The 12,497-nt window shown below is 36.0% G+C and overlaps 1 protein-coding gene across 1 annotated transcript in view; it reads right to left on the bottom strand.

The window, feature by feature from the left end:
• tulp4a (TUB like protein 4a) overlaps positions 1-12,497 on the bottom strand; it is a 27,173-nt gene that overhangs the window by 11,737 nt on the left and 2,939 nt on the right. The window contains exons 3-8 of the mRNA XM_014010028.1: positions 4,540-4,668; positions 4,228-4,389; positions 3,882-4,062; positions 2,397-2,504; positions 2,056-2,222; positions 447-671 (exon numbers count right to left, since the gene is read on the bottom strand). Coding sequence (XP_013865482.1) covers positions 447-671; positions 2,056-2,222; positions 2,397-2,504; positions 3,882-4,062; positions 4,228-4,389; positions 4,540-4,668 — 972 coding nt within the window. The remainder of the gene's footprint in view (positions 1-446; positions 672-2,055; positions 2,223-2,396; positions 2,505-3,881; positions 4,063-4,227; positions 4,390-4,539; positions 4,669-12,497) is intronic.

Raw genomic sequence — 12,497 nt, 5'->3', positions numbered from 1 at the left:
TTTCATTAAAGAAGAACCCGTCCAGAGGACCTATACAATTTTTTTCCTTTGATTTTTTACCTGGATTACTGAGATGCATCAGGATATGTGACATGTGCTGATGACCACTTGACAAGGTCACCCTTGTAAAAGAGATCTCGATCTCAATGGGCTCTATCTGGTTAAATAAAGGTGATTGATTATACAGGAATTAAATTAATTTAATCTACTTATATTTATTTAATTCAATGTTTTATTGATTTGGCTGATTAATCGAAAAAATAATCGACAGATTTATCAATTATTAAAATAATCATTAGTTGCAGCCCTAATTAACATAACAGTACTTTCCAGTTCAATAAAAACGTGTGTAAACAAATCAACTTAATAAAAATTATTCACACATATAAATCAGGTTAAATTTCTTCTGTGGCTTTAAAGGAGTGTTCCCTTTCACGCTGAGTTACCTTGATGGTCGGGACAAAAGCAGCGGTGACGTAAGAACCCAGACGAGAAGGCATGGTGAGCTTGGAGACGTCTTTTTCCTCCTTCACTGCTGTGGCAATGACCTGCTGGCAGAGAAGCTGCAGCGCCGCGATGCGGTGCTCCACTCGCACGACGTAAAGCGCCGGGCCCGACGCCAGGAACAGACGGGAGTCCCGGTGACCCCAACAGAGTGTGGTGATGGGGCGCTGCAGTGGGGAGGGGAAGATACGTTGGAAGGTAAACCACGTTTTTTTTTCACAAGGTCAAGCCTCAAAAAGGGGCTGAATGGTAAATGTTCTCACTTTGTTTGCCTAACTTTTGTCCTTTGTCAAGATGTAATTTAATTTAATTTTCAACAAAGACATTTGTGAATAAATAATAAGGTTTGTGGTAAATAAAATGTTTTTTTTAACTTTATTCATTTCTTTAAAATAACAAAATTTATATACAATAAAAATACAAATCACAAATAAAATGAAAGGTGGCAGAAAGAAGAAAAATTTTTGTAGTATCTGTGCCTTTTTCTTCCCAAAAATAAATTTTTAAGCAATAATAATCTACGAACAAGAAAAACTAAACAAAAATGACCTCAAATCCTTGTTGAGCAACATTTCGTATGAATACACATTATATTGTTTCATATTTCTTTAACAAAGTGACTTTTATTATTCTCTTAAACATAAATATTGATCTGGCATTTTCGACGTCACTCTCCAGATTGTTCCACAGACTTATTCCTTGTATGGAAGTACACCGCTCCCTCAAACTAGTTCGAAATCCAGGTTTCACAAACAACTCTACCCGCTTCAGATCACAACAGCTTTCTCTCTTAACAAAATTTAATTGGTTGTTAAAGGTAATATTTAAAGGTAATATGATATAATAACTATATTTATTTTACAATAACTATAAAACATAATAATATAATATTTAAAGGTAATTTTTATTGTATATTGTATATAAAATTATTTGTTTTGTTTTAATGAAATTGATAAAAATTTAAACTGAAAAGGCAATATACATTTGTGAGCCTTATACAAAACCTGTAAAATATTATAATCAACTAACTCATAGAATTTCAATAATTTCAACTGATAAAATAACACCGGTGTATTGGGTGACTGTAGTGTTTTCTAGTGATAATTCTTACAGCTCTTTTCTGTAAAACAAAAATAGGGTTTACAATTGTTTTACATGCTTTCCCCCAAACTTCAACACAATAAATTATGTTATATTATACAACATATACAGAGATCTATCACTAAATATCTCCCTTACTTTATACAGTACTCCAATAGATTTAGCATTTTTTTTCTTAGATAATTTATGTGAGGTCTCCATGTCAGCTTTTCATCAATGATGTTGTAGTTAGTAGTAATGCTAGTAGTTTATTTTTAATACGATAGTCTATGCTTTAATTTGTTCTACAATTCAAATTAAATGCCAGAAAGTACAAATTGGAAAAACGGTTGGGAGCCACTGCTTTACGGGAATGAAAATAAAACATTATTAAGCTAATTTATTTTTTAAATGGCTGCAGTGAGTAGTTGTTGTTAACACAGATTTCCTGTTGTAGCTTCAGCTCATTACCTGTGCTGGTGTGTCGAGTGTGTAGGTGTGTTCTCCCCGAGCATTGTAGAATTTCACCATGGCATTCCTGGTGGGTGGGGGGCAGGGGGTTTCAGGTGAAAGGGAGGTTCTTTCCATCCCTGCCACAGCGAGGAGATCTCCCTGAGAGCACCACTGAACCACAACGTCTACAACATAACAGACAGAAAGAAGTCATTTTATCAACATGAACATGAGTCCAGTTTAAACAGTCACTAAACCCCACAGCAGACTGGAGACAAAAACAAATCAGCAAGTGACTGAGCGATGCAAAAAGACATAAAAATATATGTATTAATGTGAATAATAGGAAATATATGGACCTTTCAAACCAGTGTGGATWAGAGTGGGTGAGAGGTCATCGTAAYTGTTCATCAGGCTGATGTCTCCAGAGGTGAAGCTGACTGTTAGAAGAGGTTTCTGGCTGTGCACTGAGACGAAGAACAGAAGAAGTATCTTAGGCAACCGGTGGGAGTTTTATTTAAAAGACACGGGAACAGTTTCATTAGTTTGTGTTTTTACAGTTTTCAGGCTTTGCTTTTACCATCTGCTTCAACTGACACTAATTTAAATTACTGTAACACGTTAAGGTTTGATTGGTTGCTGCCTACAGAACATAACAAACGAGACTTCCAGGACAAAGGGATGTCTGAAGAATGGAAGAACATAACATTTGTGCAAACCTAATTTAGGATTATGAAGTCAACATGCAAACCAAAACTAAAATCTACCTCAAAGAGGCTCTTCATCTCACTGAGTTTGCAACCTCTGTTGTCTACCTCATTTAATTTTTAGATTTACACAGCTCCCTAAATTAGGTAAATATAATGCAGCTATTGCAACAAACAGGTTTAAGCCTCCCCACGCTCTGAACAGGATGAAATCCTTTAAAAGTGCAGCACGGTGCAGTGATAATGGATCATCACCATACATTGTGACAAAGACACATGGTGTTTAAGTCGGGTTGTGAACTGAAGAGCCAATTTTAAAAGGGACCAATAAATTCTTATTGAATGATTTAATTAGGGAGTTAGAGCATAATCAGTGTTCCAGCCCAGGCAAGCACTTTTCAGCTTTACCACTAGGCCTGCGGTTAGGGAATAGAGAAAACAAATAGCAAAGTGGTCCAAAGACAGACCCACAAACACACAAACTTGGCAAGTGGGAGTAATTAAGGTGGCAAGAAAATACGCTCATTATTCGTGCTGGTAAAAACAAAATGTGAAAGCATTAGAAGAAATCATTTTTTTACTTGTGGCTGTAGGTAAATAGTTATCTTCTCTTTTCAGGCTTTATGGAACAACATTGCATAATGCCTGCAAGCTCAGAACTACAGTACAGATAACCAATGTGGAAATATTTAGACCACCTTACACTTAAAAGTGTAGAAAAAAATATAAATATATATATCTATATCATTTAAAAGATTACAAATCTGCGAAATTCTGTACAACAAATGCAATCCTACAGTAAAAGTTAAGCATTGCTGCAATGTACCCCATTTTTGTTTCTGTTATGGGTGTTTTACCTGTAAAGTTCACTAAAGAGAAGTCAAATTATTTTAATATAATTGCAAATAGAGCTATCCTAACCTTAAAATGCTGACTTAAAGATTTAAGCATTAGTGTGGAATCAAATACAAGCACACTAAACCTAATATGAGAGACAAAAAGCTTGATTTTTGAGGAACTTTTAGCTCATATGTCCTATGTTGGTCATCAGTGAGTCCAAGAAAAGGCAAAAGGTTGAAGGTGAGGATCAGGTTCAAAGGTCATTTTTTTGTTCAGATAAAGCTCATGGGGTTATACCTTTAGGTGGAGTGTAATCATCAGAGTCTGTGTCACTCTCGCTGCTGTCCTCCACCAGGAAGCTGGGATAGTTCCAGGACATGCTGACAATACCATCTGACTCATGCAGCAGTATGTGGGCCAGCATACGCCCATGGCAGTCCATCACTATGACCTGTCCGTCTGCGGTACCAAACAGCACCTGAGGAAGAAATGGGGTGGCGTTACTTGGAAGAACATGAAAGAGCAAAATAAAAACAGAACAAGGAAACAGATACAACAAATAAAAGGGAATGGTTCTCTCAGAGAAATGGTACAGTAGACGAGTAAAAGCAAAAAGAGATATGATTGAAGGTGGGACTGTTACCTGCTGGTCATCAGGAGTCCAGATTCCACAGGTAATCTGGCTTTCCAGGTTGATCTCAGAAGACCAGTGTCTTTGTCCACTRACGGAGCCCACCAGGACAAACCCATCACGATACGAGATGAGAGCCTGCGTGCCATCATGTGACCAGGTGAAGTCACTCACCTACAAGAGTCAACAATTAGACATACTTCAATGTTCAGATGCTTTGCTTTTTCCATTCTATGAGGCAGTCAAAGTCAGTTCAAAGTACATTTTAAAAAGTAAAACTGCACTTTAAATTGCTGACACACTTCTCGATGACCTTGTCCTTACCTGAGCTCCACGGTCGTTGACGAGCTCCACAGACCAGCGGCCCTCATACTGAATCCAAACAAAGATCCCTCCGTCCATATCACAAGTGGCCAGTTTCTGGAAAGGTTCATTCCACCGCACCAGTACCACCTTTAAGGCACACAAAAAAGTAACAAAAATAAACAAACAAAAAATGTAAATCAAATTCTCGATTTGCAGAGCAAAATGCAAATAAGCTAATTCAAGTCTGCATAAATTCACATAGAAACGGTTCTCCTAACAGAGCTTTAATCATTCATTATTTAATATATAGTAAAGTTCTCAAAGAACCCATCATCATGCCCAGTTAATTTATTCTAAATGAGAATTAGCAGAGTGTCTAAAGCAGTAGGTAATATCTCAGAGCCTAAATTTAGAACAATGTTGGATAAAAAATAGAAAAAGTGGGTTAACCTCATTCTGAGACAAGTCACAAAAAAGCAGCAATCATCCAGCGTATTATGAAAAAAAAAAAAAGATACTATTTAGTTCCTGACACAAACTGTTAGGCTATGAATGTGTTTCTATGATCTAATTTCTGGTTTTAACATTACTTGACAAAAATAGAATAGCTGGCTTCTACTGTGTTTATTTTACATCAAAGGYTATTTTTATTCCCATTTTAGATTTCTGGAGAGCACTCCGTTTGTTCACATATAAATTTTTCAACACAAGTTAAAAAGAAGAGAAAGCAACAATAAAGATAAGATAACAAAAGAAAAGATAAGATAAGATAACAAAAGAAAAGATAACAAAAGAAAAAATAAGATAACAGAAGACAAGATAACAAAAGAAAAGATAAACGATAAAAGAAAAGAAGATAAGAAAAGAAAGAAAAGAAAAAAGAAAATAAGATAACAAAAGAAAAGATAGATAAGATAACAAAAGAAAAGAAAAGACAACAGAAAAGATAAAAGAAAATATAACAAAATATAACAAAAGATAAGATAAGATAAGATAAGATAAGATAAGATAAGATGATAAGATAAGATAAGATAAGATAAGATAAGATAAGATAAGATAAGAATTAGATTTTATTGTCATTGTTGCACTGAAAAGAACACTGCGGTCCACAGACAATAAGATAAGATAAAAATGTAAACAACAACCGTAGCAAATAAATCATAACATTAAAAAAGGATTAAATAAGAGGTAGAAAAAGAATTTAAAAGTAAGATAAAATAAGTTTTAAAAAATGTAAAAAACAACAGAGTGGTTGTAAGACAGAGTAAGAACAGTGTGCGGACGCATCACCATCCCCTCAGAAAATCTACAGCGTCTGTAAACGTGCAGGAAGACAAGCAGCTTATTCCAGCACTGACTCGGCTATGAAAGGATTTGTGTGTTTCTCTTGAGCGATAACACTGATGGACCGTCAATGGGCCTCGGGTGTAAGATGCCAAGGAGGAAGACTTTAAAACACCGTCAGAAAACAGATTAGATTGAAGTATTTATAACCAGTTTTGTTGACACTGTCACCCTCATTAAAGGTGCACATTATGCCTCGCTCCTCTCTCCGGTCTTGTGTGGCGTGACTCAGCCTATTCCCAGAGGAGTAATCCTAAGAAAAGAGCAGCTCTGCTTTCACTCACTGAAGCACGTGGGCTTTACTTGCTTAAACACACAACACAGGACAGGGTTTTAGTGTGGCTTAGGCTCTCAGACTGCAACTTCAGTACATCAGACTGTGTGTCGGATGAACCAACTGGTCTGCTTCGCTCATTTTAAAGAACAAAATCTTCCCTTTATTCTTGCGCAACACACGTCTATAAAACGGGTGTCACCATGTCACAGCTCAAACTTCTCAATATCTGTAAACTGACTAATTTACAGCCATTTAATAAGACGATAACACACTATTATTTTAATGAGACAGTTGATGGTGTTATTGCACTGACACAAAATCCATCTCAGTGAATGAGTAAACTCAAGAAAACTCGTGATATTTACAATGATGACACATTTGTCTTTGTCCTTTACATTTAAAGCCTGAAGTGATAAAACATTGATCAAGTTATCCAAGTGAGTTTAATAGTGATTGAATTAGTCACCCAGTTTGGTTTAAATAAGCATCAACAGTAAAATACTTGACTGTTTTCAGTCTTCAGCTTAGATAGACAATTTTAACAATCAAGATATATATATTTTATATGCTAACATAAAAGACAATATTTCCTCAAATGAACTTTTTGGGGAAAGAGCTGTCTTTCTAAAAGGAGTCGGTGAACAACCTAAAGGCTTCTTTGTGTCTTTTAAATAGGTGATGCTATAGGAGAAGCTACAGGGAAATATCTTTAACAATTTTAGGAAAACATGTTGCTTAGTTTTTAACACATATTTCAATTAAAATAAATTCCAGATGGTATTACATAAAACAGGACTTAAAGGCATAACGTAGTTTAAATAAAAAATCTAACAATCATTAAAATGTTTAAAATAATAAAAAAGAAAAATAGGGGTGCACAATATATCGTCGCCTCAATCTCAGATTGTGCAATATTCATATCGCAAAGAAATGCTTGGAGTGCAATAATTGTTGACTAATGTTTTTGAAGAATTTTTAAGTTTTTTTATGATAATAATGCAGTTTTTAGTCAGTAGGATGGAGTCTTACAGTAGCAAAAGCTCAAACTAGACAAATAGCATTGCCAAAAATGCTAAAGGTCACATAGAAAAAGAAGTACAAAAAAAAAAGCAACCTCAGGTTTACATGCTGAAGTTCCACGTGTTTTCCAACTCACTACAGTCCCAAAGAGCAGAGACTAAACTGTGAATGTATGTAAATTTAGCTCAGCGTGGAGATTAGCGTTAGGTTGTGAGACGTCCTGCGAAGGGGACAGCTGAGCACCTCTGTGACGCTGCCATCGGGAAGATCAGACATCACATGGAGACAGACGAGACACAGCAGGACAAGAAGGGGTCAGAGAGAGAGCGATCACGGCAAGAGCAAACGAACACACGAAAACACAAACACACAATTTAGCACGTGTTCCTGTCAAATACAGGACCATTCTCCATATATTTAAAACATTGATTATAAAATTAAGCAGGTTGATTTAAAATCAGGCACAGAAAAGTATGGAAAAATATGTCTTCATAGTGGGTTTTGTCGGTGGACCCAGGTCCAACAGAATCCTGCTGGTAAAGTTGACGAACCCCTATGGGTGCAGTTTTAGGAAAATCAACTGACCCTTTCAACTTTACTGAAAAGACCAAATCAAATCATGGGACAGCTTGGTGTTGAATTGAAATCAGCAGAACTGAAAGGACACTTTGCCTGTWAAGTGCAACACTTGTCCAGAACATTGTTGCAAACAAGCTAAGAGGTTTTTTATTAAATAAGCTACTAAGAATATAACAAAAATTAAAATTAGGTCAAGTACCATGCAGAAACTCAATTTCTGTAAATTATAACAGCAATATATATATATATATATATAAAATAGCAGTTGTGTAGGGTTTTGGGACAAATTTGACAAGAATTGTTAATAAGTCAAGTTAATCCAATTGATGTACGGTCAATTTTGAAAACAAAGAAGGAAATAGACCAACATCTCCTGGGTGTTACAAGATTTTAAATCAACACAATCTGCTCATACAAAGGCAAGGCGGTCTGAACAAAGCAGAATAAATGAATTTGCAACGTGACGTTGGCGATCCTTCAGGGAGGCTGGATTTCTTCTTCTCCGAGCTGGGAATGTGATGTACTCTCCCCTGGCAGATCTGATCTTCTTACTGAACATCAAACCGAGGCAAACCCAAGCAGAGTGCCAGTTTCATTTAGGTTTCTGAGCTCGTATAATATCTTCTCACATTTTCAGAACAAAACAAACAAGACAAAATGAGTAAACTTCATCATATGAATACATTATTTTACAACTTTTTACTATTAAAGAAAACTTGCCATGAAAAGAGAGCAAGTACATCTAGAACCTGCGGTGGCAGCTGAGCAATAAGGTTATGCAACGTTTTCTCTAAGGATGGATTACCACAGTAAAGCCATTACCATTAAGCACATTCAGTGAGACCATTGTAACGCAGTGAACAGATCACATACGATTCAAACCTCCGCAGGACATTTATTGTCAAGAGGTCAGGCAGGTAAATGACAGGGTTGTCACCAGAACAGAGAAAGAAGAGGAAGTTGGAAAACTAAAATGCAGAGGAAATAATTAATTAAAGAAACTCAACTCAAGCAGTCACTTCACCTCCACTGCCATCACTTATGTGCACCTTTATACATTTATTTTATTTATACTTGGTTTGATATCAGTATATATAGTGATGGTTGATGTAGATGTGCATTATTATATATTATTTGTATATAATGTTTATTCTTTCTCTTTTATTCTATCTTATTTGATCTTAATCTCTCCTGTACTGAGCTGCAGTAATGTGCAAATTTCCCCATTGTGGGATCAATAAAGGTTTTTTATCTTAAAGTTTTATCTTGAAAAAGAAAAGACTTTTCATTCAAATTTTATGATCCCTAACCAATGCAAGCAATCATAGTGGGGATCACAAATTGCACAATGTTTCACACAAAGTTCATCTTTTCTGTCTATTTAAAGAGCTGTGCAGTTTCCAGACCAGTGCAGATTCTTCAACAAGCCACCTACCAGAGAACGAGACTGATTTATTCATGGCATTTTCATTAAAAAAATAATAACTTAACGATTGCCAGCGTCACGCAGTTCATGCAAAAATTGAGAAACTAAAGCATGAATCATCTATGATAAAATAACCACTAAATACACTTTCACCAACTAAATTTTACCACAACTTTTGTAATAAATTAGCAAAATCAACAGTTGTGTTTTGTTGCCAACAATTATGAGTCAGTTGTTTACATTCAGTCACTGAAGAGTGAACTTTAATGCATCTGTGCATTGCTGTCACACAAAGGTGTAAACCTCAGAAACAACAATAGTTTGGGCTCAGACAGACTGCCAGTTCTAACGTGGTTATATTTAACACCTTGTACAAAGTTAACACATAACTGCAAAGCATCTGCTGCTTAGCTTTCAAGGCTTATTCTAATACCCAATATCTGACTGACAATACTAATCTATGTTTATGGGACTTGTGGGAACATAAACAGGAAAATATTTCTAATTATTTGCACTACTTGGCATATAAGTAATCTTATATTGTATCTGATAATTCAAGATAAAAGGAACATACTGTAACTTCCACAATACCAAGACTATATGCTCTATTTTTGTATTTTACCATAAAAACTGAGGAAACTTGTTGCATGAAATTATGGTTAAATACAAAATTATGTGCTTGAATAATATCCACAATATGTGACACTAGGTGTAATAAAACTGATAAAAAAAGGACAAACGTTTATCAGCATGTTACAAGACCTAAACAAAACTGTTTGGGATGTAAATAAGATAACAGGAGGCCACATAATGGGTATCATAAGACAACAAAACATGTTTTTACTCCCATTTGTCTGCAGATTAAGCTCCTATTCTAAACACTGACAGAAATAAGAGTCTGCTCTAAATCTTAAAACATCTCACAGGCTAAAAATTTGGCTTTTACATTATTTCATGAACCAAACATCTTTTAGAATCACGCTTCTAGATAAAAAAATATATATCAAAACAATGGTTAAACTTAATATTTCCACCATTACCACTGGTTGGCTAACTTTGTTTCCCTCCAAGAGGAGTCAGTTTTTGCAATTCTTGCTCCGAATATGACTAGAGCTAATTTGCGTGCGAGGACACAYATCAGAATTAGTGACAAGTGTACAATGACAATGCTGACGCCAAAAGGATGGGACTGTTAGGAGGTGGAACTGCATTTATGCTGAAACAGCAGATTTTGAAAACAAAGAAAGGTTAAACAAACAYCTTGCAGAAGCTATTTTCAAAGAGAGAGAGAGAGAGAAAAAAAAGAAAAAAGGTTCAGCTGTTTGTCTGCTTGAAAACATTTTTCAAACCACAAGCCGAGATCTATTGTAATAGATGTCTGCGTTCTGTCCTCTTCGCTTCAAGCGGGATGAAAACTACACCAAAGTGCAATTAAAGATTTGTTGCATCTTGAAAGGATTCATTAAGCTCCTTGATTTCTACTACTGTTGGGAGCTTATGTTTAATTTATTTATCACTTAAAATTTTGACTCAACRTATCGTGAATGGGAATTTCTCAGCTCTCAAGAGAAAACAGCCTTTTTCTCCCATTTCTGATTTTGAATGGAAACCATTTTGATTAGAAATGAAATAAAGCATATTCATCTCCAGTTCTAGTACGGTGTAAATCATGGATAAAAATGAACAGTACAATATCTAACAAGCAATGTGCGATAAATTAAAGAGAACTGAAAGTAAAGCAGCTCCGTATTGAGACACTGTGRTTTATTTAACAATCTTTTATTTTAAGCTTTGTTTAAATAAATTGAGAAAAAAATTCTTGTCKTTCTGYTGTTCCCTCTTCAGGGTTTTACCACAGCGAATCATCTCCACTACATCCATGTATCTCCTCTGGCTTTTTCCTGGCAGCTGCATCTCTAACATCCCTCTACAAACATACCCACTGTGACTCCTCTGAACATGTCCAAACCAWCTCTGGCCTCTTTATCTCCCCGTTGTTCAACCTGTGCTGTACCTCTCATGACCTCATTCCTAATCTTATCCATCCTTGTCATTCCCAAGGAGAASCTGAACATCTTCAAATCTGCCACTTCCAGTTCTGTCTCCTGCCTTTTTTTGTCAAAGCCACCATCTCCAAACGCAGAAAAACTAATTCAACATGAAACATAAAACAAAGGGGAAAACTGTTGAGCATATTTGACCTTTTCTAGACAAAATAAACAAAGCAACAACAACAACAACAAAAAAAAAATCAGTACTGTATCTGAGCTTGGACTGAATTCAAGTGGGCAGAGTTAAATGACATTTTTGTTGCGCTTCAGTCACTTCACGCAGGGATTCATCCACTYTCCTCTCAGCTGCCTTATGGAACGCTGACACAGCACAATGCACCATCTGACCAACAGCTACACCCACTAAAAGAGGACACACAACCTGCGTGCAGCCCCCATTTGTGCCAGCCTTGTTGCACGTCACTGATCACAAAATTGGGCTCTCGCACACAGCAGCCGTCACACTCAGGTTCAAGTCATACGATTAATCTGAACACACACTCAGCGTGCTTGTGATAGAAAACTTTAAAGAGTTTGAACTAGGGTTGGGCAATATTGGCAAGAAAAAAAAAGAATCATGATTAATTGTGTTTATGATGTAAACATGGGATCAGAGCAACTTTTTTTTAACTCATCTTTCCTATTGTGTATTTCCAAGCTGCAAAAGATAGCACGACCCTGTTGCACAAGACCTGTTCACCTGTTCCCCCATGTTTTGTTGTATGTTTTTCTCGAACAGGTGATCCTGCATTTCGTTCTTCATTGCATCTCTGATGTTATGTTTGAATGAAAATAAAGCGAATCTATCAATCCATTTAGCCGAAAACGATTAATTTGACAATTAATCCCCTGGAGTTCCTAGACACACTTATGTCCTGGTCCCATGACCAATTTAGTGGGAAAGATTTGCTCTTCATAAAAATCTGTTCCAAATTGTGTAAAAATTATAGACTTCAGGCTATACATACATTTTAAATTGTGTTGATAGACAAATAAATTACAGAACCTTTTTTTTTAAATGTTCATCATATTTGAAGCAGAGAGGAGCATCAAGTGGACTGTGCCTGGTGGCATTAATCGTATTTATTAATCGTCAAGTGCCAAGAAATAATCGATTGTTTTTCTGACGATTCACACGATATGATTATGCCCAACCCTAGTCTGAACATGCTAACAGTTATTAGCAGCACTGGAGACTACAGCAGTGCAATGTTTTGACTGGGAGCAGCAGGGAATTCTGATGCCATTACTATTAGATCAGGAAGAACATGCAATATAT

The sequence above is a fragment of the Austrofundulus limnaeus genome, unplaced genomic scaffold, assembly GCF_001266775.1.
Source record: "Austrofundulus limnaeus strain Quisiro unplaced genomic scaffold, Austrofundulus_limnaeus-1.0 Scaffold64, whole genome shotgun sequence".
Lineage (NCBI taxonomy): Eukaryota > Metazoa > Chordata > Actinopteri > Cyprinodontiformes > Rivulidae > Austrofundulus > Austrofundulus limnaeus.
The sequence above is the reverse complement of the archived record's forward strand: the minus strand, read 5'-3'. Positions and strand labels throughout refer to the sequence as shown.